This window comes from Homarus americanus, unplaced genomic scaffold, assembly GCF_018991925.1.
Source record: "Homarus americanus isolate GMGI-L3 unplaced genomic scaffold, GMGI_Hamer_2.0 scaffold6354, whole genome shotgun sequence".
In the NCBI taxonomy this organism is placed as follows: Eukaryota; Metazoa; Arthropoda; class Malacostraca; order Decapoda; family Nephropidae; genus Homarus; species Homarus americanus.
This window is the reverse complement of record NW_024715548.1, coordinates 395436-421677: the sequence shown is the minus strand read 5'-3', so window position 1 is coordinate 421677 and position 26242 is coordinate 395436. Positions and strand designations below refer to the sequence as shown.

The 26242-nt window shown below is 42.4% G+C and overlaps 1 protein-coding gene across 1 annotated transcript in view; it reads left to right on the top strand.

Moving 5' to 3' along the window:
• LOC121857895 (mucin-5AC-like) overlaps nt 1–26242 on the top strand; it is a 113737-nt gene that overhangs the window by 49799 nt on the left and 37696 nt on the right. Inside the window, exons 2-3 of the mRNA XM_042354137.1 lie at nt 13795–13849; nt 17377–17603. Coding sequence (XP_042210071.1) covers nt 13825–13849; nt 17377–17603 — 252 coding nt within the window. The 5' untranslated portion in view covers nt 13795–13824. The remainder of the gene's footprint in view (nt 1–13794; nt 13850–17376; nt 17604–26242) is intronic.

Below are 26242 nucleotides of genomic sequence, written 5' to 3'. Positions count from 1 at the left end.
GTGCGAATGAAGATGACTTTTCACTATGGACTTAAATATACCACGCTAAATTTTAACCCCTGAACATAATAAAATATATTTAAAAAATTACGTGTACTGGAAATACACGGTTCTTTATATATATATTACTGTATACACCTCCCAACACACCTGAATTTCTGTATCCGTCTTCTTTACATATATACACACAGTTTCTTCATACACATACGCAGGTTCTATAGATAGTATCGTGACAATTCTGAACCTCTGATGTGAAGCGGTTATGATATGATAAACATTACAAAGACATTTCCCACGGTATGTTATGGTTTAATAGACCGACACCTTTCATAAGTAAGATCTATTGGGTTGACATTTGTAAGTAAGATTTAATATACTGACAATCTTGATAAGTAAGACCTATCTCCCTTTATTAGTTCGATTTAATGGATTCAAATCTTTAGTAAGAACCTCAGGGTTGACATCTTCTAATCCACAATCAGGAACATATTCGAGGCTGACATCTTTGGTAAGTATGCACTCAGTGATTGACGTCTCCCATTTACCTTACATGACAAACCTTCTTATATCTTATTCATGAAAATCAACAGACAAAAATTACAAAATACAAAATCGTAGTCTGGCGGGTCATATATCAAGTCAGTCAAACGAGAAGTGTCGTTTGTCACCCGAAGGTCGTGTTGCCGGGTCTTTGAACGAAACTCTGACTGTGATTACAAAACAAAACTAATCGCGTGAACATTTAGGCAGGTATACCTCTGCTTATATCACGTGATGCTTAACACTAACACCTACCTAACATTAACCTAATCTAACCTAACCCCAAGGTAGCTATAGGGTGTTTAATAACTAAGTGAAGTAAGGTAGGGTGCCTAATCCTCACGTGATCCCAAAACATGTATCAATAACACGCAGTAACGATGAGCATGACAAATTTTACCCACTGACAGTAGGTGTCCTCTGACGAGTTATTTAAAGACTGGTGGAGAATGTCTCGGGGAATGTTGTGAGCGTGGTAAGGCCAAACACAAGGCTGTTCAAAGTTTTACTCATAGTTACGGGAATAATAAGAACTGATATATTGAGGTTAGGGGTTGATGTTTTAGTCGCAGTGAAGAGAAAAAAACACACCATCAACCATATGAAATTCCAGATCTTGTAGTGAGGTTCGGAGGATGCGTGAGATATAAGACAAACTTAACATTTACCTTTGTTCCTCAGATATTAGATACCCTATGAGCAGCTGTGGACCATAACCTTCTAAGAGCCATATATCGCTGAAACGTGTTATGTATTGCAATGTATTCCTCAGCCTCTCCTCTGTCCCCTGGGTAAGTCAGAGAGTCAATTGGGAACCTGTACATGTGGGTGAGAGCCCTCTGAAAAAAGACTATTGTATATCACACGTTCCGACCTGAGCATTTCCCCCATTTTCTATTTTGGCACTTAACAGATTATGGTCCGGAGCTCCTCATATATTCAACAAGTTTCTAAATATATCGTCCTACATATGTTTTGTATGAGGCCATCGTCCATGCGTGAGTGATGTGGTATCAGGAGTATCTAAATTATTAAGGAGAGAAAAGAGCCTGGTAGACCTTCACTCCACCGTGTGACAGTTGAACATAGGTAGATAGGCTTGAGGTGCGAGGCTTCTGCTGCTCTCTCTCTCTCTCTCTCTCTCTCTCTCTCTCTCTCTCTCTCTCTCTCTCCTACATTGCCAACTACTCGAGCAATTGGAAACTGTCGGAAAACGATACTTCACTATTAAACGTCCAACTATTTATAAAGGAATCGAGTTTTCCTTCCTAAAACAACACATGGCTGAAATTCTGTGTCTACAGGGCACTTTCTTTTCTCATCATAAGAAGCAGGATTAACGTTTCACAGCTCAGTGTGAATCCCCCCCCCCACCCTCCCCACACGGGTGTAAAAGCACAATACCATCTTCGTGTACTGGGCGCCTTAAGATATACCAGCAGGAGTAAAAACATATTAGGGTGTATTGTTTATGTATTGTGGAATTCAATATTAACCCCCCCCCCAAAAAAAAAATCATAGTGAGTATACATATGAAATCAGTATTCAGTTTCACGGTGAAAACCAATCAGCGTGTACACTTAATACTTAAGAAAAAGTTTGAAAAAAATAAAACTTGTGGTTGGGAGTTGAACTTTAATGATCGTTAAGCTGTACAACCGGCGGTGTTGTTCTCGTGGTAAATGTCAGCCAGGCGAGAGTCTCTTGCTGCAATTTCCTTTTAATTTCAATTTTCTCCACCGTCCTTTTTTTTTCATGTTAAAAGAAATTATGAGGGAGGTAAAAATAGCTTTGTTCACACCCGAGGACTGGTACCTTCACCCGGGGTTTAGAGTTGTTCATTTGGACGATTTCTTGATCTGGTGTAGGTGGACATATAATAGGAATTTCAAGTTCACATCAAGAAAATTAAATATAAAAACAAGTGCAGGTTTAATGGCAACTACGGTGTTTTGTAAATGGTACGACAATATTTGGGCACTCTTGGTCATTGGTTCGCATACAGTATTCTGAATGTTCTTCACAGTGATCAGACTTTATTCCTATTGATTTTTAGGTTCTTGTTTATTGCACGTCCTAAAATTACTGTCATTTAGGGTTCTCGAATAAAAAAAATTACCCTGTATCTTCCAGTTTTTCTAAGTGTTTTATTTGATATATCCTATGTGTGTTAGGTGACCCTGGCAAAGGCTCATCTCACATGGTAAGAGTTCGAGCTCAATGCCAAGGCAACAGCGTGACTTTCCCTCCGTCGCCGCCTCCTGCAGTAGTAGTCTCACACCCCAGGCCCTTGTGTCTCCCCGTCTGGAACGTTTCCCCTCCCCGCGTTGTAAATACCTGTAATTCTGTTTTGGTTTTTACACGCCCCAATCTTGCATCAGGTCCCGCCTGAGTTATAACAATGTTGTTGTTTTTTGCTGTTGTTGCATAAAGCAGAGGGCGTATGTTGGGAGTTTTCTTCACTGCTTGTGGGAAAACTGTAATGTGTTTCGAAAGCTGAAACTGTTAATAGTTTTCGTCGAGGCTTTAGCTGGTTGGTGTGTGATTTTATACTATCTCGGTCAGGCTGGTAACACCTAGTTCGCAAGTTTACCCAATACAAGAAGTTGACGGACGCGCGTGTTTGCTGTCTCCAGTTTACCCAGTACAAGTAGCAGGGAGGCAGGTACGTTTTACCTGGTCTACCGTGCGGTTGGGGTGTCACATACTCGCCTCACTAGACTCTCCTGCGGTTGACCAACGTGGTGGTGATTTGATTCATGTAAATATCGCGTTCCCACAACATTCTAAATTGATAAATCTCTTGAGTTACAGACTCCTCACGACGCTTAATTTACAGTTCATCAAATTTATATGAAAAATTTAAACATTTCAATTTCGTTAAGGTATATCACTGCCTTAAGGGGCAATTTAAAGGACAAGTAACTAAAAGTGATAAGATTTATTTTAACTATTATTTAATGTTTTTGCTTCCACGTATGCACGATATAAGATAAGCATAAAACAGAAAAATATAAATACGTAGGTATTTGTAACACCAAATTAAAATCAACTTTTCACTCACCGCCACACGCCAACAAAAAGCAACAGAAAAACATGCACGTAAATCAAGCACAACTGTTATTCTAAAACATACGCCTGGTGGAGTAGTGCACACCGCCACTCCGTAACACCTCTACAACACTCACTCCACTCCAAGTTTCAGTCTTTAATTTCACAGTAAACTCCTATCTGTCGGTAAGTGGAGCAATACTGTATTGAGACGTCATGTAGGGTGCATTAGTCACCACCGTCAGGTACTCGTGAAACTCTTCAGTGGTGGTCATGGTGTGAGGTGCCAGTGATAATCCCGGAGACAAATGTTTTCTTCACTTTCTAGCGCTAATATATCATAAGTTTTACGACCCAACCATTAGAAAAACAAAACATATGAAGCCGTTTAATTTGTAGTTATTGTGGGTTTGTTCTTAAACCAAGGTATGAAAGTTAGTTATCGCCCTTGTGTTTAAAGTTCAGCGAAGAACATAAGAACATAGTTCTTATGTAAAGAGGCTTATCTTACGATATCGGAACTTTATGATATGATTTAAATACCAAAAGTTAACAATGGAATTTTATCTATAACTCCAAGTCTTTACTACCCCAATAGCGTAGCATTATTCTCGAACTACCATTTTTATACCACGAGCGATGAAAATATAATGGCGGTTACTCATTGCATTTTACACCATAAGTTCACAGTAATATCTAATATACTATAGGAATAGCCGTGTGTCTGTCTGTTCTGGGCAGCCGAAACGGCACAATCGTTTTTCATCAAGCTTAGTGGAAAAATAGCAAAAAAATCGTGGAGTGGAACAAACCTATTCCCATGTCGATGGTTTCTTTAGGAAGGCATTAATTAACCATTTTATTTGCGCTGGAAAACGATGCAAATCTACGGACTTGGTACACCCTCATTCGCTGTACGCTGTCAGCAGGACGGCGAACCGGGCACGAAGGGCCGGCGATCACTTGTTATCTACTATGCAGAGACCAGGGGAGAGAGAGGGAGATGAAGGGAAAGTTGCTGATGGGAGGGTCAGCATGTTGTAACCCAGTTTTTGCTTTGTAATTTTTGCAACAGAGAACAACCACACATAAAGTACATTTAAAAATTACATATCCATTGTTAAATTAATGTTAATTAATATAGACACTATCAACGACACAATAATATGTAGTAATTAAAACAAACTAGACGAGTGATAGTAACTACCCGCGCCATACAGACAATAACTGCTAATAAAAAGTGTAGATAAAAACAACTTACAAACATATACGTGAGTTTTTTCTACACCAATTAAAAATAATAAGTCAAGATAAACAGAAAACAAAAGATCAAGGGAAAAAGTCTCCCTCGGGTGAAGAAATGCTGTAAAAATAACTCCGCCGTGAGACAAACCTCGCACACGGTGAAAATATTCAAACACTTCAGAAGTCCTTGCTAAGCTAAGATGGTGACCCAGATATTCCTGAACCTCGTGGAGTTACAACAATATTTTTACTCCATCTATATTGCATAAGTTAGTCTATGGTTACGATGACATAATTGGACCATATTCCTGTACATGTTCCCATATCTACATTCGAGACATTTTTCAATATTTTCTGCGCGTTAGAAATTATTGTTCTTTTTCATTATTTGTAGGATATTTATAAACACTACTGGAAATAAGTATTAGAGGCGGCAGTTAACGGCTTTATATTATGAAGGTTCACATTTGAAGGACCAAATCTACCTTAAATTAACGGTACACTAATCCAAATGTTTAACCTGACCTAAACGGATCACATGAAGATTGGTCCCTCAGCTTATTTCATCAGACGATTAATCACATTAACGTTACTTGAGTGGTTAGGTTAGTTTAGCGTATGGTGGTTAATCTTCAATGAAATAAACTGGGGGGCTAATTTTCATGTAATCCTCCAAGGCCAACCAAATCTATACCTAGCCTTCAAACAAGCGAGTCAATGGAACACGGTGTAGCACCCGGGGAGACTAACCGCACACATTGGCCCGGGTAACGTAACGACCCGGCGAGACGACCCTTTTAACGGCAGCTGCTTCCCACAAAGTAGACCCCAATGGAACTTAACCACGAGGCTTCACTGCCTAACTTTTCACACTTCAATTACCACCACGCATCTCTCACGGAGGTGAAAATTGTAACGTCAACGGCCAATGTCAAGTTCACTTTCTGTACATTACCGTCGGCCAGGCAGCTGTCGCGCCTGGGCCAGAGTGGGGTGGAGAGGGCGAGAAGGAACCACCCATTCTCATTCTCTTCAATTTTCACTTTTGTATTTGTATGCTATTGAGTGCTTATTTTTCCCCTTTACCTGGAAGTTATAATCTTTTGGTATATGAGTTCAATCTAATCCTTGTACTACAGTATTTTCATCTACTATGGTACTTCATCTAGAATTTGTACTTTACTGTTAATTTATAATGCACTTGAAAATTACATTTAAAAATTACTAAGAAACGATATCTCTACTCTTCTACACTAATTTATGAACTGATGTGAACAGGTTTAGTCAACATGGCACCTCTCGACCCCTGGATACACAAGCAGAAAAAATCAGACTATGGACAGTTCTCAGCCTTCGGGCAATGTGTGAAAAGTCTTTATCTGTCTGAGCCAACATCACCAGGTGTTTCGATGAAGACTTTGTTCACCAGTTCCACTCCATTTAGCTGGAATGGAGTAGAGAGGCGATAGGGAGAGATGGAGAGCTACCGTCTGATTTGTTCACTTTCCAATGATAACTTTCCGTAAGTCTCGGGAGATGGATGGAAACAAAAGACGTGTTTAGGTTGAGTTTACTTTCCACCGACACCTTTCCTTTACCCCAGTGAGACATGTACAGTACATACATTATTTTGATGTCAGAAAAGTTACCTTCCTACAGCCAGATTCCCTTTAGCCTAGTGATACATATTTCACGGACAAATATATAAATATGTAATATCTCTGTTTATATGTAAACTGTACAATTTTAAATAAAAGATCAAAATTGAGACAGACACATCTCGATATATTTGTTGTCAGTTAACTTTCCACAGCAGGAGTACTGTCAAATGAGTTGATATTCCACTGACATCTTCCCTTTAGCCTAGTGACAGCGACTAATCGTCTGTCAGTTGAATTTATTTTCCATTGTTAACTTCCATACAGCCCATTGAGACGGAGCACTACGGACAGTAAATTCACTTTCCACAAACATGCACAGCTATCAAATAATTTCACTCAGCGAGCGGTAACACCTCTCGCTCCCAGTGAGTGAGGAACAGCAGCAGCGGCCAAGAGCATAATGAGATCCGGTTGTTGTGGGAACCTACTTAATGTTCTTGACAACTTCACGTTCAGTTTATACTTTTGTTTTCTAATTACTGGCGACGGGAACATAGGGTGTGGAGGAGAACATCATCTGGTGGTCCTCACTCACAACTTCACGGTCAATTTCAGCTCGTTTTCTAAAAATGGCGAAAACTGGGAAACTGCCCAAGGCTCTCTCTTTTTTGAAGTCTCCAGCGTTATTTGCTAATCATTGTAGTAATTCCTTCCGCGCGCACTAAGCTGTCTTCCGTGGCAGGTGAGGAGTAATACACCGCCTGAAGGGTTGGTAACACTGTATTTACCTCTGTGTTGTTACCTTGTTACTCTCCAAACCCTCAAGCACACAAGGCTTCTAAAATTCGAATTAATCTATCGTCTAGCGCACAAGTAGTACAACCCATATTTTGGCATTCATGAAGACCGGATTCTTTTTCTTTCTTTTTTTTCTGGAAACGAGATGGAGTAGAAATACCGGTATATATATATATATATATTTCATATATATATATATATATATATATATATATATATATATATATATATATATATATATATATATATATTTCATATAACTCAGGGCTAGAACGTGACAACAGCCACCCACAATTAAATTAAAAGCCGGAACCCACCCATCACTCACCCCCCTCACACACCCACAACCACCTCATTACTCGCGGTGAAAACTAACCAGACGTCGACAAACACCAACACCCCAACTTGCGGGGGGAAATAAGACATGTGACTACAGGGTGTGGTGGACTCACATACCAGCAAGTCTTACTCCGCTTCTGCCGCCCACTGACGCGATTTACCAGCAGGAGAAAACAGTGGGAAGGGAGAGTGACTTGACGTGAGCCAGCGACGAGAACAACTCTTGGACAGCACTAACAATTAAGGTTCAATATTAGTACGATACGGGTGTGTGTGTGTGTGTGTGTGTGTGTGGTGTGTGTGTGTGTGTGTGTGTGTGTGTGTGTGTAAAGTGGACATTTTTAACATGGCTAGTGAACCTAACAAAAAATCTCATACCGGAACATAAACGTACGTAAATCTATGTACCTGTGTAGGCTTCATGTTTGAGGAGCCGTAACGAGTGTATCAATCTGTCTGGTGCTGTCCCTATCTGCCGTCAGTCCTGTCACTTACCTGGTCACAAGTAAACAACAGCCTTACCTCTCAGGCTCTCAACCTAGTTTTCCGTCCACTTCCTTCCGCTTTTCGTGACGGAGGAACCTTAACAGTGTGTGTCGTCTTTGTGGTCGTCATCCCCAATTACCGTCAATTTTCTACTTACGCGTTTGTGATGGGTAAGGTGTGGCGTGAATGGGTGAATGGGTGGAGTAAGAGCGTGGAGGCGTGGGTGGTGGGAGGGGCGTGGGGGGGGCGTGGGGCGTGGGGGCCGTGGGTGGTGGGGGGCCGTGGGTGGTGGGGGGCGTGGGTGGTGGGGGGCGTGGGTGGTGGGGGTCGTGGGTGGTGGGGGCGTGGGTGGTGGGGGGCGTGGGTGGTGGGGAGGGCGTGGGTGGTAAGGGGGCGTGGGTGGTGGGGGGGGCGTGGGTGGTTGTGTGTCCGTTAAAATTTGTCGAGAAAAGTCTGACGATTTTTTTGTACGATTTATTCAAAGACAGTGAACCCTGATACCTTAATTATCCTCATTTTATTTTAACAACTTCATCGGTAAACGCTTCTTTAATTCTCATACCATCATTATAATATGTAAAGAGCGTTGGACAAGAATATACGGCACTCACCCAGTATAACTATTATCGCTGTATAGAGTGAGTCAATCGTAAACTCAAGATGATAAAAGCCTAACCTACAGTAACAGAGACCAAGAAATTAGTCACCAAATGATGTAAATATCCACCAATAAGAGTAATGCCTCCTATAATAACACATAAAAAGCTACAAATATTATCATTACTAAACCGAAGTATTACAAGAAGGAAGACTTACTGGTTAAATATAATAACTCAGTAAATTATTATAGATTCGTAAGACGCGAGACTCCAACACCATCACTGCCATATCTAAGGTGCTACTGACTGACTACTGAAGGAGGCCCACACAAGTCAGTAATAGTCGAGGATGGAAGTTTGAGAAATGGGCAATTTGCGTGAACTGGTTGTCCGACTGTGGCTTCGTCTTGTCAGTACGAAATATTATTCATTTGTACGTTTCTGAACTTATGACAATTTACTCCAGCTTCATAATAATTAGTACATGCGTAACTATTCACATCCAACCTCATGGCTGTTAATGAGTTCACACTAGCCTCATGACCGTTCACATCAGCCTCATGAAAAACACTTCACACTATCCTCATGACAAACCAGTTTCATCATGAGAGGAGGTACACACTAACCTCATGACACGTGACACCAACACCCGCTCGTCGTCTCCTCACTCACTCACCCTTAACCTGTCAGCTCATTGGACCTCCTAATGTCCTTAATACCAGACACAATCATTAGTTCCTTGAGACATTAGTTCCTTAAAACAATAGTTCCTTGAGACACTAGTTCCTTGAGACACTAGTTCCTTGAGACACTAGTTCCTTGAGACACTAGTTCCTTGAGACACTAGTTCCTTGAGACACTAGTTTTAAAACACTAGTTCCTTGAGACACTAGTTCCTTAAAACAATAGTTCCTTGAGACACTAGTTCCTTGAGACACTAGTTCCTTAAAACACTAGTTCCTTGAGACACTAGTTCCTTGAGACACTAGTTCCTTAAAACACTAGTTCCTTGAGACACTAGTTCCTTAAAACACTAGTTCCTTGAGACACTAGTTCCTTAAAACACTAGTTCCTTAAAACACTAGTTCCTTGAGACACTAGTTCCTTAAAACACTAGTTCCTTGAGACACTTGTTCCTTAAAACACTAGTTCCTTGAGACACTAGTTCCTTGAGACACTAGTTCCTTGAGACACTAGTTCCTTGAGACACTAGTTCCTTAAAACACTAGTTCCTTGAGACACTAGTTCCTTGAGACACTAGTTCCTTAAAACACTAGTTCCTTGAGACACTAGTTCCTTAAAACACTAGTTCCTTGAGACACTAGTTCCTTAAAACACTAGTTCCTTAAAACACTAGTTCCTTGAGACACTAGTTCCTTAAAACACTAGTTCCTTGAGACACTTGTTCCTTAAAACACTAGTTCCTTGAGACACTAGTTCCTTGAGACACTAGTTCCTTGAGACACTAGTTCCTTAAAACACTAGTTCCTTGAGACACTAGTTCCTTGCTACACTTGTTTCAGTAACATCAACAAAACCAATTCTTCAGATGTCGTTGTTGTCGTTGTTATTATTTATGCATTTCTTTACCTGAGAAGTGACGGTGCAAGAATTGTTTGAAGTACGTAATAACAACTCCCTCAAGATCCCCCCCCCCTCTACACCCATCTCCCCTCCCATTCCCCTACCACCTAAGGGGAGGGGGGGAGGAGGAGGAAGTGGAAGGGGAAGGAAATACAATACTGATGAACACGGAAGTGGATGCGAAAATGGAGGGGAGAGAAGTGGTAGTGGGGGAAGGGAGTGGGAGAGAAGTGGTAGTGGGGGAAGGAGTGGGAGAGAAGTGGTAGTGGGGAAGGAGTGGGAGAAGTGGTAGTGGGGGAAGGAGTGGGAGAGAAGTAGTAGTGGGGAAGGAGCGGAGAGAAGTGAGTAGTAGGGGAAGGAGTGGGAGAGAGTGGTAGTAGGGGAAGGAGTGGGAGAGAAGTGGTAGTAGGGGGAGGTGGGAGAGAAGTGGTAGTAGGGGAAGGAGTGGGAGAGAAGTGGTAGTAGGGAAGAGGTGGGAGAGAAGTGGTAGTGGGGGAAGGAGTGGGAGAGAAGAGGTAGTGGGGGAAGGAGTGAGAGAGAAGTGGTAGTGGGGGAAGGAGTGGGAGAGTTGATCCTAATAACGTTACTTCTTTATGATCCTGAACAGAGTTTAACGCCACATCTACGTTAGTTAAAAAGCGTAAATAACGAATATCATCAATAACTTTCTAACAACAAGAACAAGTGCGGTGTCAACATCATGGCGTCTCTACTCTTACATAACACCACAAATCTTAAGGTAAAATACAGGTTACTACCACCACACCTCATTATCTTACCTCCACTACTACTACCACCATCACTACCACCACTATTACCATCACTAACACCACTATTACCATCACTACCACCACTATTACCATCACTACCACCACTATTAGCATCACTACCATCACTATTACCATCACTACCATCACTACCATCACCACCACTCAGTCTACCTCCACACCCTCAGTCTATATCCTTACCTTACCTCTGCATCTTACCATTCATCGATCAGGCTTTAGTTGCTTCAGTTACACCACCAGCTCTGAGTTACCGTAAAGAGTACCTCCATCGCGGTCACTCCCTCCCTCTCTCCCCACTTCCCTCCCTCTCTCCTTCCCTCCTTTTCTCCTTCCCTCCTTCCTCCCTCCTCATTGGTATGTTGTCCGTCCCAATACATCACCTGTAACTCTACCTCAGGTAATTAATGGTTACCCGAGACCTTGATCACAGGCTAATACAAATGGTTATCCCACTCTGTACTTGCTATCGTGGCCACCCATCACCACCCTAGCCGCCTCCCATGCTATCACCACCACCATGTACCATCACCACCACCATATTCACCTGTATGATCATCTACCACCATCATACAACCACCACGATCCTCTACCACAATGTTACTGCGCCTCTGTCCCCCCCCCCTTCCCCCCTCCCGAGTCATATGGCGACACAGTCCAGGTAAAAGAAGTCAGTTTGAAGGCAGGTGTGCATGATATTGTGCAAGTCAACACACACACACACACACACACACACACACACCTGTACACTACTAATAACACCCGGAGGTAAGGAGAGTAACAGTACACGTCGCTCTCAACACCACTTTCACAGGCGGTAGTGAACTTACTCCTTCCTTCCTTCCTTCCTTCCTCCCCGGTTCAACACTCCGTGATTTCCTGCCCCTCCTTCCCTCCCTCGATGAAACACTGCTTCCCTCTGCTTTTATCCGAGGTTCAACACTCTCCTCCTCTCCTTCCTTCGTTCCTCCCTCCCTCATTCTCTCTCCTTCATCTCTCTCTTTCCTTCCCTGCCTTCCTCACGGTGTTACCCCTTAAGGTGAACTAACCTGGGGAAGGGGTGCCTAATCCTCACATGATCCCATTGTTTCCTTTAATAAAAAAGTAAAATTTTCTCAAGTCTCGCCTCGCTAGGTCCGGGAGCTTATTCTTCGCAACCTCACGCTGGTGTTTCGGTTCAGCTGGCGACACAAGACCTTCCACTCAACCTCTGGTAAAATGTGTGGGAATGTAGCGACGGTCTGAGGTGTTACTAATGTCTTGTGTTGAGTCCTGGAGAACATTGTCTTGATCACTGTACGTCGCCACCCTCATGCTCACCCTCATATCATGTTAAAAAAAAATGTCATTGCCAGGACGAGCGATCAACACCGCCTGGTATTCACTTCCCCCCACATTGACGTGCTCTAAGAGTCTAAGTCACGCTTAAAGCCAGCACGAGCAATGAATATCGCCTGACGCTCACAGTAACGTGCTCAAGGAGTTCACTCTTAAGAGCCAGCAGGAGTAATCAACAGCGCCTTAGTTACCCTTCATGTGTGTTCGCCCGCCTTCTGCCCGTGCTGACATTTGTGTGTTGTACGAGCACATAGAGTACAAGAGACAAAAAGATACTGTAAGCCTCGGATTTTTAAAGGCTCAGAATTCTCTCTTTCCTTCTCCCTTTCTCCCCATCTTCTATCCTTCTGTTCTCTCTCTCTATCTCTCTCTCTCCATTCATTACCCTCCCGTTCTCTCTTCATTCTCCCGTTCTCTACACCCCATCCTTCTACTAACTCTCTTTAATTCTCTCCATCACTTAAATTCTCCCATTCTTTCCTCATGTTTCTCTCTCACTCTCATCCTAAGACAATAATCACACATCATGACCCCCCCCAACATAGTTTCAAAGAGGCTATAAACATCATTAACTCACAAGAATTACGTAACACAGCAGTCAAAAAGAGACCATAAAATAAAATAAAAGATTCCCCAGAAGATAAAATACACAATTACCCTCTAAAACCACAACATTAATTTACTAGATTTTTTTTTTAATATTCAGAAGCTACAAGCAATGATATTAATGGAGCTATTAACGTCTATTATGTCTTTAAAATGAGGTATGAAATTACCTCAGTTGGGTAATAAGTCGTAATGAGGAGCGGTTGTTAAGGTACTTCAAAATATAAACAATGGCAGCTCCTGTGTATCACCTTGAAGTACGCCATCCAAGGACTGGGAAAAAACACAAAGCAGTCGAGCGTATAAGCTGCGAATTCTTCTTTTATTAATACCTCAAAACTCACCAAATCTAACCTAACCTGATCTAACCTAACCTGTATAACAACGACGTCGTGACAAACAGACAGATAAAAGAGATAAATTAATAATAGTTTACAGTGTCAAGTATGCGAGTTAAATTTCCATCATTAATACTTGGATTATGCTCTAAACTGTGACCGTCTTAGTACAGCAAGTGAATGAAAATTATCCAATTCCGTACAGGTGCAGTGAAGTATAACCAATTTATTGCTCTCGGTGTTAAGTTAAGGAAAATTTGGAATAAAAAAAAATATACATCACTTTACACTAGGTGGAAAAACTGCATACCTGCATTATCTATATGCATGCTGAACTGTATACCTGCATAATGCATTGTCTATATACAGTACATGTTGAACTGTATACCTGCATTGGCTATATACATGCTGAATCAATGTAAACTTGTATGCCAATTTTACTGAATATTTATCTATCTAACAGCCACTTTATCTTCCTCCACAGAGAGATAGAGAGGAGAGCCACGCAGGCAGGATGGGTGACAGCTCAGCGACACTCGGTAAGTGGAGAGTGAGAGAAATAATAAAAATATTCTTGTTGTTTCAGTTGTTATAATGAAAATATGGGCAGATCACTTATTTCCCTCCCGCCTTTCTTACCTTTAATTTACACGAAGAAATTAGAAGGTTATTTTTAAGGCTACAATTTTCGTTGAGAAGCTACTATTACTGCTAATACTTTGCTGTTACTCGGATTCCAGCATAACGATCATCCAGCTATGATGCGATGATATAGGTAATTAAGGATATCACTTTCGTTGGTGAGTTCTGAGGTGGCTAAAGAGGCCGATACGGGACCGGCAGTACTGTCCACAGATGTTGCACGTGTGGAGGGCTACATTTAGTGCGGGAGAGGCGGCGGCAGCGTTTTTCCGGCGTTGGTGCTTGTCTGCCTCGGTATGCAGTCGGGCTAACTCTAAATTATTGACACCTTCTTGTGTGGTGCTCCTCCAAGCGTTACGGTGTGGAGTAATCGTCTCCCAGGTGAGGGGGGCCAATTTGACAATTTTTCAGGTTTGTCTTAAGACTATCCTTATACCTTTTCAGTTGTCCGACAGCGTTAAGTTTACTATTCGTTAGGTGACTGTAAAGTAGCTGCTTTGGCAGTCTACTGTCGTCCATGCGGGTAACATGGCCAGTCCAGCGTAGTTGTTCATGGATAAGGGTAGCCTCGATGCTCCTACAGTTGGTGTCAGCAAGAATACCGGCATTTGTTCTCTCGTCTTCCCAGCGAACTCGGAGGATGGAACGTAGACTACGTTGGTGAAAGTTTTCAAGTGCCTTGAGTTGCCTCCTGTATGTGACCCATGTCTCGCTGCCATATAGCAGGGTGGGGAGGACCACTGCTCGATATACGTGCAACTTTGTAGATAATTTCAACTGAAGACACGTAGGATTCTGCCAAAGGCTTGAGATGCACATCTGATCCGATGTTGAATCTCTTCATTGATGTCTGCAGTGGTGGACAGGTGGGAGCCGAGATACCGAAAGTGGGTAACATTAGAGAGGGTAGTACCGTTAAGCTGGATGGATGGTGGAGGTGTGTCTGAACCAGGGGCAGGCTGAAAGAGAATCTGAGTCTTACGTACAGTCACCTTAAGGGAGAAGTGTGCATACGCATCTGCGTAGGTGTTCAAGATCACCTGTAGGTTGCTTTCAGTGTGAGCGACGAGGGTGAGGTCGTCTGCATACTGAAGTTCAGTAATGGAGGCTACCGACACCTTTGTTCCTGCCTGGAGTCGTCTTATGTTGAAAAGACCCTTCATCCGGTACTCAAGGTCCACCCCGCCGGCTAAATTGGCACTGACACAAGCAAGGAAGGCAGCCAAGAAAATGGAAAAGAGAGTTGGTGCCAGTGCACACCCTTGCTTTACCCCGATTTGGATGGGGAAGAACTCAGACTGGGTGCCATTGTGCAGGACACTGCCGTTCATGCCATCGCGGAGTTGCCTCACAATGGCAAAGAATTTTGGTGAGCAGCCAAAACAGGTGAGGGTCCACCAGAGGGCTTCCCTGTTGGCCAACTCGAAGGCCTTGGTTAGGTCGATGAAGGCCATGTACAGGTCACGACCCTATTCTCTGCACTTTTCCTGTATCTAACGGGCAGCAAAGATCATGTCAGTGGTGCCAGGTGATGATCTAAAGTTACATTGAGATTCTGGGAGGAAGTTTTCCGCCTCAGGAAGACGTTTGTTTAGGAGGACTGGGGCGATAATCTTACCAGTTATGGACAGCAGCGAGATCCTGCGGTAGTTGCCACAGTCTGACTGGTCTCCCTTGTTCTCATAAATATTGACGATGGAGGCGTCTTGAAGATCTTGGGGGATTTCCTCCTTTTCCCATATATTCTCCAAGAGAGAGTGGAGACGGCTGGTAAGTAGAGGTCCTCCTGCTTTATACACCTCGGCTGGGATTCCATCAGGCTCTGAGGCTTTGTTATTTTTCATCTGTTTGATGGCAGTAGCTACCTTATCCAGAGATAGAGGATAGCTGAGGTAGGTCAGCTCTGGATGTTGAGGGACCTGCTGAGTAGTCAGGACATCCACATTCGTGTTTCGGTTGAGCAGTGAGTGTTGGTGCTCTTTCCAGCACTGATTGATTCCCTTTTCGTCTTTAATTAGGGAGTTACCGTCGGATGAGTGGAAGGGGGCTGCGCCATGAGTGATTGGCCTGAGACTGGGGGTTGTTTTTCCAGTCAGTTAAAGCAGCACATTTATCATCGACGAGTACATTGATTTCCTGGCCATTTTCATCAAACCAGTCCTGGTGTATTCTTTCGATCTGGCAGAGGGATATCTGCAGGTTTTTCGCATGACAGTGCCGAGAATATCCCATTCGGCACTGGGATTTGGGTTGTTTGTTGTCAGGTTGTTCATCAGTCCATGCTCGAGCTGCTCCCTGAATGCATGTGTTACTGCTGGAACCTCCAGACGCTCAAGTGTTAAAACCTCTTCTAGAGGCTTGCTGCCTTCGCCATTTTGGGGCGACGTGAAGTGAGAGCTTGGCTCTGACGAGCCGATGATCAGTGTCACAGTGGTCTGAGCCACGCATGGCTCGGGTGATGAGGATATCTCGGCGATCTCTTTCTCTGACAATGATGTAGTCAATGAGATGCCAGTGTTTGGATCGTGGGTGTTGCCACGAACCCTTAAACTTGTCGGCCTGCCTAAACAAGGTATTGGTGATAGTGAGGTTGTGTGCAGCACACTTGCTGAGGAGGAGTAGGCCGTTGGGATTACACTTGCCTAGTCCATTTCTCCCTATGAATCCCTGCCAAATGTTAGCATCTCTACCAACTCTGGTATTGAAGTCACCAAGGAGCACAACCTTATCTTCTTTGGGAATAGAGGTTAGAACTCCGTCAAGATCGGCATAAAAGGCCTCCTTGGTGTCATCCACCGCATCCAGTGTTGGGGTGTATGTACTGATGAAGAAGGCATGAATTTATTCAGTAGGACTCGGAGCGTCATGAGGAGATCGTTGATCCCAAAAGGTAATTCAGTTAGCTAATGTAGGATGCATTGGTGGATAGCAAAGACAACTCAACACACACACACACACACACACACACACACACACACACACACACACACACACACACACTTGTATATTATTTGTCAATGAAGTGACCTATTCCCCAATTATGTAATCAGTATATTTTCAGCCTTCCGGCTGCCATGCTCTTTCAATAAACCATTAATTATTATTATTATTATTATTATTATTATTATGTATTATTATTATTATTATATACACACACACACACATTTCATATATATATATATATATATATATATATATATATATATATATATATATATATATATATATATATATATATATATATATATATATATATATATATAAAATCAATGGCTAGCAAACTGGTCACTGCCTGTGGACAGTTCCTCACGAACAAAAATTCATTAGCAGTCAGATCAGAACAAGATGAAATTGTGGATGACGGAGCGTAGACCGGTGTGACTTGAAGCTCTTATAATGATCCTCATTATCTCTCCCCTCACAGGTCTGGCCAGCCTCCTCTCGTCCAACCCGTTCCTACAGCCGCGCCTGCTGCTGCTACTGCTCCTGTTCCTGCTGGTGGGGGCGCAGGAGCCTCCGCCCAACTACTCACAAGATATGCTGCCAGACACCAACTTCACCTGCAGTGACAAGGCGACAGGGGGCTACTACGCTGACCCCGAAGCTGGCTGTCAGATGTTCCACGTGTGTGTCAGAGTCTCAGACGAGGAGGTGAGTCACTCGGTGTAAACAACATAGAAACACCAGCCTATAGCGTCTTAAACAGAGCCAATAGTCTTATAGGCTGTGTATGTCTAACCGTATCATTAAGTAGACGCCCACCCACACAGGGGAGGCGCTGTAGTCGAGCATTTTTTTCCTATGCCAACGTATATATGTTCATACACGCTATCCATACCTCCGTCTGTACCTCGCCCGTGGGTAGGAGTTAGTGGTGATGGTACACAGTGTAGGGCGGCGCGACCCTGGCAGACAACGTGGTACAATTTCCCTCCACCACAACAACAACTCCCTCCATCACCGCCACAACTCCCTCCTCCACCACAACAACAACAGCGACAACTCCCTCCATCACCACAACCACCAAAACTCCACCACCACCACCACATCTCCATCCACTACCACCACAACTCCACCACCACTCCCTCCTGAAGGTGAAAGTCCTGGCTGTGCGTCTCCACCACACTTAACGGGTCGTAGGGAGCCGTTTATAGTCAGCCTGCGCCATCATTACCTAGTGGCGCAGTGGTGGTTCCATTACAACACGGTGGAAGGTCTGTTAGTGGTGTGGATGTTGTCACTGTGTGTGTGTGTGTGTGTGTTCCGACATATAACACCAGGAAAGAGTTGACAATTCTCCTCCTTCCTCAAAACATGACAAAAATAATTCATCACACACACACACACACACACACACACACACACACACACACACACACACGCACACGCACACACACACACACACGACCACAAAACAAACTAACATTCTTTATAATAATCATCTACTCCACATTTCTCTAAGACACTTTATATAAAACTCTACGTTGATCAGCTGCAGCAGAGTCAAACTTATCTATCAAGAATTATGAAATGATGCGTTCCAAAGCTTTCGTCATATTTATATATTTAATTTTACTTTTGCTTTCCGTTTTGCTTCAACACATAACCAGGTAATAAAAGTTCGTCTTGTCTCTTGTTTAAACGAATCACTGAACCTTTCCTGTCAGCATTCACATTGGCAGGTGTGGTGGGTGATATAACAGGTGTGGTGGGTGATATAACAGGTGTGGTGGGTGATATAACAGTGGTGGGTGATATAACAGGTGTGGTGGGTGATATAACAGGTGTGGTGGGTGATATAACAATAACCTAGTGACCTGTGTAAATAATTGTTGACTACCGGGCACCTGTTGTTGTGTTGTGTGTAACAGGTGTGTGTGTGTGTGTGTGTGTGTATAGCGTTTACGAATACTGGCTGGGAGAACTGTGCCGTGTCAGGAGTCACACACACACAATCAAAAAGGGTGTGGCGGTAACATTATTTTGTTGTGTGTGAGAGAGTACCGTACCATAAATTCCTATCTACCTGAAGACATCCTATAATTCTACCAGACCCTCACTACAATAAAACTCTTACCCACCATTTTTTTTTAATACCTTCACAACACAGTCAAACCTCCCCCTCCCCACACACATAAAATATATAACCAAGTAAATAAAATAGACCCACACGTATCAAAGCCACCCTCAGTGTTTATCTCTAAATTAAAGACTTGCATGAGCTCCATAAAGATGTTATGTAATGTTTAAAACACTAGCGTAAGACAATAGCATCGAGAAAGAGAGTTAACACCGCCTCGACTCATTGTGTGGGATCCAATGTCTCAACAAAGGGGAATCCTCTTCTCAACCTCACTCTCTATACCTTAGCGGGCAAGATGGGTTGTTCTGACATTTATTGCGACTGTCACTTGTTTTGTTTTTGTTCTTCGTTGCTCTTAAACTCTATTGTTATAATGTTAAATAAAGAATAGGTACAAATTGGTCGTGGAATAAAATTTAATATTTAAATTTGATAGATAATGATCAATAAGCCAATATTAGTAGGTTATTTATTCGTACCCTGTAATGGACTCTCATAAAAAAGTTCAGACGGTCGTTGTATGAAGTCCTTTTTCGCGTTCATATACAGTACAGTAGAACACCACTCAATCAGTATGGCGTTCACACACGATCAAAGGCATCCTGTCAATCCTGTAGGTTCAGAGGACAATGCAAATATCAAGAGCTGGAGAACCTGAGCTGTGAAGACCGTCTGAGAGATTTGATCATGCAGTCGACGTCTCAAGTCCTGCTGACCTTCGAGAGCCGACTGGCCAAACAATGGATATATATGTCAAGATGTCCTTATGTACGATGACGAAGCTTTGAATATATGAAAATACTGCACGTACAGTCACTCAAAAATTATCTTCTCAAAACTGCGTTGAGACAATATGACACAAAAGAAGGTGGATTTTGACAACCCCACCGAGACATCAGGAGTCCGCAGTGCTCAGTCCGAAATTTCTCGACCCAAGTAAACATTATTTTTCTGAGTGGCTGTATATAGGATTATTATTAGGTGTATTTAATGAAATTTCCAGCTATTTAATAAAACTCACTATAACGTATCAGCATCTATATACAGTACTGTAAATGTATGTACAGTATCTTTATCTCTCCACCACAACTCTTTATCACACTTCACAGTGGCCAACTTTAAATGTCTTTTAAACCACTGAACGTCGCCCTGGTGAATGGATTTGGCATTGACACTTGTCTGATCTCTTTCTGTTCTATTAAAAAAACTATGTATATTCAGGCTACACAGTTTGATAGAGAGAGAGAGAGAAAGATCACACCGCCTCGGGGAGCTCTTCACACACCTGGGTTATCTCATAAAGGCACAACAGTAAACATACAACTCAGCCTCACCAAGTCCCCATCACACAAAACTTATACTTCAACAGTGACCAAAATAACACACATTACACATACTTTCATTCTCTCCACTTTAATTTAATCTCCATATGTTATTTCTTACAATATTTTCCTCTGTTAAAAAAGATAATGATAAAATATAGTCATAACAGTACTAGTATTGTATATCATAAACACCTTCAAGGGTATAATATATTTCCAGGACCTTGACTTATAACCTTCGTATAGATCAAGGTCTTCCAGGCCTTGAAAACTGTCTCACAATTGTCGGATAGTTTCAAGGACTTACACACACACACACACACACACACACACACACTCCTTCTATTGACTATATTATATACCCTTTACCACCTGCCCTACTTACCCTTATAATAAGCCCTCCTGCACCCCTCCATCCTCCTTACCCTCCTATCCCTCAATCCTCCACGTCCCCTTCCCAATCGTCCATCCTCCTCCTCCTACCCCTCCATCCTCCCTGATCAATCTATCCATCCTTGATCTTGGTGTTCTCGAGGGCCAGTTCCCACGCATCTTCGCCCTCAGCGTCCTTCAGGGTCCTCTGCTGTCTCTCATCCTCTTTCTGACCTTGTTGTTGTTTTGTTGTGGTTATAAAACCTCATCTCTACAACCATGCCCTTTCCTTCTCCTCTCCCTGCTGCCTCTTCCACCTCACAACAACCATGCCCTTTCCTTCTCCTCTCCCTGCTGCCTCTTCCACCTCACAACAACCATGCCCTTTCCTTCTCCTCTCCCTGCTGCCTCTTCTACCTCTCCCATCTTCCTGTTCCACCCAGAGTTATGTTGCTCGCGTCTCTAGTTTCTATACGGTACTTATATCATGGCTGTGTATATCTGTGGTCTAAAATATATACTGTGTATACTTCAGGTACATACAGGTGTTCCCAGGTGTTCCAGCCTTACCTGTGTATATATTAGTTTATTCTTGGTACTTTTGAGTTGTGTCTCTTTTTTTTTATGTACTGTTTCGAGGAATATTTCTCAACTTTTCATTCAATTCGTCCAGTTCCATCTGTGTGTGTGTGTGTGTGATTTTTACACACACACACACACACACACACTACTGCTCCACATACGCAGCAGAGAGAGAGATGGAGAGGAGGGGGGGGGGCAACGGTACTCTCAGATAACCTTGTAGTTAAGATGTATGAAGCAGTACGTTGGTCGGGAGGAAGTGAGTAATACGCGACAATAACACTCAGGCCCCACCACAAGATCCACCACCCTCCAAAACCCAGGAGGGGGAGGTAGCGGGTCTGTCACATGAACCCACGAGGGAGGTGAGGGAGGGGTCAAGGCTAGGGCAGTCACTCCCGGGAAGTCCTCACCTCCCATCCTCCATCCACCCACTCACCCACCCACCCACCCTCACCCACCCTCTCACCCTCACCCACCCTCTCACCCTCACCCACCCTCTCACCCTCAACCCACCTATCACAAGTATATCGTGTGGTAGTGAGACTCCTCATTATCCTATACTGTTACACTGTTTTCCTATTTGAGCCGTGATTGTGTCAGGTGATTTGAGGTGATTGTGTCAGGTGATTCAAGGTGATTAGTGGTTCATTGATGTTATCACTTGTTTTCCTCTTTGAGCCGTGATTGTGTCAGGTGATTTGAGGTGATTGTGTCAGGTGATTAGTGGTTCATTGATAGTGTCACTTGTTTTCCTCTTTGAATCGTGATTGTGTCAGACGATTCGAGGTGTCGGAATGGTTAGTGGTTCAATAAGAGTTTACTATAGGGTTGCCGGAGACATTTATGACGAGTATCTGGGAGCTAATTACAGGTTATTCAATGATGCAGATTTCTGATCACCTGAAGATTAGACATTCCAAGATTATTTCGCCTCAATATACCTGGGGTTAGGTTAAGGTAGGTTAGATTAGTTAGGTTAGGCTAGGAAAGTTACTTTACGGTATCTTAGGTTAAGTTAGGCTACGGTTAGGTTAAGTTAGACAGGTTAGGTTAGGGTAACGTCAGGGAGTCTAATCTTCAGGTGGTTATCTCCAATTCCCTCCCTCCTAACTTACAAGTCATTTACCCTCATTAACCACCGGGCTGTTGACGTCACGGGCACGACGGAGCACGAGCGTAAACAAAGTCGCATCTGTTTGTGTCATCTTCAGGACCTGTTTACCGTAGACGAGAGGCTAAGGGGGAGAGCCAGACCATTATCACTGGGAGGGAAGAAGGAGGGAGACACAGACCATGATGATTACTGGGAAGGAAAGGGGAAAGAGGAGAGAAAAGGAAGAAGGAGGAAAAACAGGAGGAAACATGATGCTTAAATCGGACCCAAGCAAAATATAATCAGAAAAAAATAAACAATCTGATCCTGATTTAATAAAAAAAAATTCCACTTTATAACCCGTATATATCTCACTTTATCCAATACGTTCCACATTAATCGATTTTCTTGTTATGTCTCAACTCTTTACAGTTGTTCTACGTGACTCAGAAGAAGAATAAAGAAACCGTGTGATAAATGAGGTAAGGAGAGACTAATGAAAGGAACTGATATGTGACATGGGAGGAAGAGGTAACTAATTCCCCCAACTTTCGATACATGACAGAAAGTTTTTTGGGAGTTTAAGGAGAAGTGAAAGTTTGAATGTCTTGAGAGAGAGACAGACAGAGAGAGAAAGACAGACAGACAGTCAGACAGAGAGACAGAGAGACCAACCATAAATAATCAATGTGTTAGCACGTCTGGGACCCACAATGGCGTCCACCTTCCTTACCTAATGTCTTTTCTCCTACCAATTCCTCCTTTCTCTTAACTCTCCCTTTCCTACTCTTCTACCCGTTATAGTGCTCGTCTCTCTCTCTCTCTCTCTCTCTCTCTCTCTCTCTCTCTCTCTTACAGGGTTGTTTAATTTAAATCAAGTTGATTTAAATTATGTTTAAATCAAAATATTTAAAAAAATCGTTGTTTTAAATCACAATTTGATTTTTAAGCGTAAATGTAAAGAGAAGGAAGAAAAAAAACCTACTTATATAGTGGACTATATTGTTACCCAGACACAGAAACAAAATATGCTCTTATTACAGAAGCTTATATAATTAAACAACTTCCACTTTTGTATTGTTAACTACTCAGTGTTCTCACAACAAAAAGTACAATAATTGTTTTATAACTGAAACAATGAACAAATTACAGAGGAGTATCATGACTGTTCTTACCGTAGCCAACGTGTTCTTTTGTACTGATGCTTCAAACAAGTCAGAGTTGTAGGTCAATATTAAAGGCACTGATAACTTATTTTTAATTTGCATCTATAAAAATTAATCAAAACCAACTGAATCATAATACTTCTGGATACAACATGACATTTAATATGGTTAAATCTATTTGTAATGTTTCTTAGACTTTGTTAAAATACACAACAAGGTCTGATTTAAGCATTATAACCGTGAGCAGTGTGTGCAGTCCAGTGGATGATGCAATACTCATATGATGTAATATACTCATTTTGGACTGGATGGTGACTATCATGGTGACATAATATTTGGGGGATTCTGTTTAATACAAAAAAAACAGACATATAAAAAAATACGATTTAAACCAAATAAATCAGATTTGTTTTATGTATTAAACAACAACAACAGCCCAGCTCTCTCGTTACACACACACACACACACACACACACACACACACACACACACACACACACCACCCTCCAGTACCCTTAATTTTTCAACATCTTAACCCCCGTAAGAGCATCCTAGGTGGTGTTTAGCTGTCAGCCGGATGTGACGCACTGTTTGTCAGCTCTGATTTACAACTTCCCTCTGAGGCGGTGATTTAGACGGAGGTGCGCTACATCGTGAATTGATGTGGGTGATTTTTTTGTTGTGTTGTGATTTCTTGAGGTGGATAATTTAATCGTGGGAGAGAGAGAGAGAGAGAGAGAGAGAGGAGAGAGAGAGAGAGAGAGAGAGAGAGAGAGAGAGAGAGAGAGAGAGAGAGAGAGAGAGAGAGAGAGAGAGAAAAGTTGACGAAAGTTAGTCCAAGGTTGAGGGAGAAATTGATGGAGGGAGAGGAATAAGGGAGAAAATTGAGGGAGGAGGGAGGAAATAAGAGGATGGGGAGGGAGTGAAGGAATAAGGAAAGAGGGAGGGAGTGAGGAAGAGTGGAAGAGAGGCGAAATTGACCAAAGAGGGATGGAGTGAGGGGGCGGGAAGGAGGGAGTGAAGATGGGAGGGAAGGACCGATGGATAAAGAGGGATAACAGTGATGATGGGAAGAGGGAAGAAGTAAAGGATGGAGAGGAGTGAGAGAAACGGAATAAGAAGCAAGAGAGACAAAGACTCAAAACTATGATGGAAATAAGAAGAAAATGACCATAATTACGAATAAGAGATGATGAAGAAGGCTGAATAATATATAAGAGATGTGAGGAGGAGAAAAAAGAGGAGAAGGAAGAGGAAGAGAAAAAGGAGGAGGGAGAGAAGAAGGAGGAGGAGCAGGAAGAGAAGAAGGAAGAGGAAAAGAAGGAGGAGAAGGAGGAGGAAGAAGAAGGAAGATGAGGAGGAAGAGAAAAAGGAGGAGGCAGAGAAGAAGGAGGAGGGAGAGAAGAAGGAGGAGGAAGAGGAAGAGAAGGAGAAGGAAGAAGAGAAGGAGGAAGAGAAAAAGGAGGGGGAAGAGTAGGAGGAGGAAAGGGAAGAGAAGGATGAGAAGGAAGAGAATAATGACAAAAGATGAACAAGGAATAATACAAAAGGAGGAGGAAGCGGAGAATATAAAACGGTAAATAATACACGGGAAGTAATAAAGAATGAGCGATAAATAAAGACACAGCGATAGAGCGGAAGGAAGGAGAGGCCATCACAGTGTTATGACGTGATGAAACAACCACACTCGGTTGTACAATTTTTGCTGCAAGATGAGGTGAATAATTGAGTGTGCTATATTGCCTTCGTTAAAAATGCATAACCGACCTCTCCTCTGGCTTATCACAGAAGTAAAGTACATCATCCAACAACATCAATAAGAACCCTGTCAGTAAGATAAAAATGGAATTACCTCTCTTAGACACCTGCGGTATTGGCCTTGGTTGCGCTTGAAGTAAGATGCCAGTAATTTAACCTCTGTTTACTACATCGCAATTGCATAATAATAATAATAATAATAATAATAATAATAATAATAATAATAATAAAATGAAGAAAGATACTACTACTACTACTACTACTACTACTACTACTACTACTAATAATAATAATAATAATAATAATAATAATAATAATAATAATAATAATAATAATAATAATAATAATAATAATAATAATAAACAGCAACAACAACTACTACTCATCAAACTGCAATGTTATAACGAAATTCAAAATACTAAAGATATTTTCAGGAAAAATGTTCACAAATGCATCACCAACACGAAAGTACCTACGCATCTCTCTTAAATAAAATCTAAACACACTGTCTCCTGAAGATGATGAATCGAGGGGTGGCTCTCCGTACTACACACCAACAGCCCATAATCATTCTGTATCTCCGTTGCCAACACTTGCACGAAGCATCCTTGACAGCGTTTAAAAAAAAAACTGTGTACTTCCACCACCGTATAAGAGACGTCAAGGCTCTGCGAGTGATGTGTGGTCACCTGTTTTGTTTTTTAATGGCCAGCTCTTAATAGCGGCCACTCGTGTGTTTTGACGGTCAGCTCTTAATAGCGGCCACTCGTGTGTTTTGACGGTCAGCTCTTAATAGCGGCCACTCGTGTGTTTTGACGGTCAGCTCTTAATAGCGGCCACTCGTGTGTTTTGACGGTCAGCTCTTAATAGCGGCCACTCGTGTGTTTTGACGGTCAGCTCTTAATAGCGGC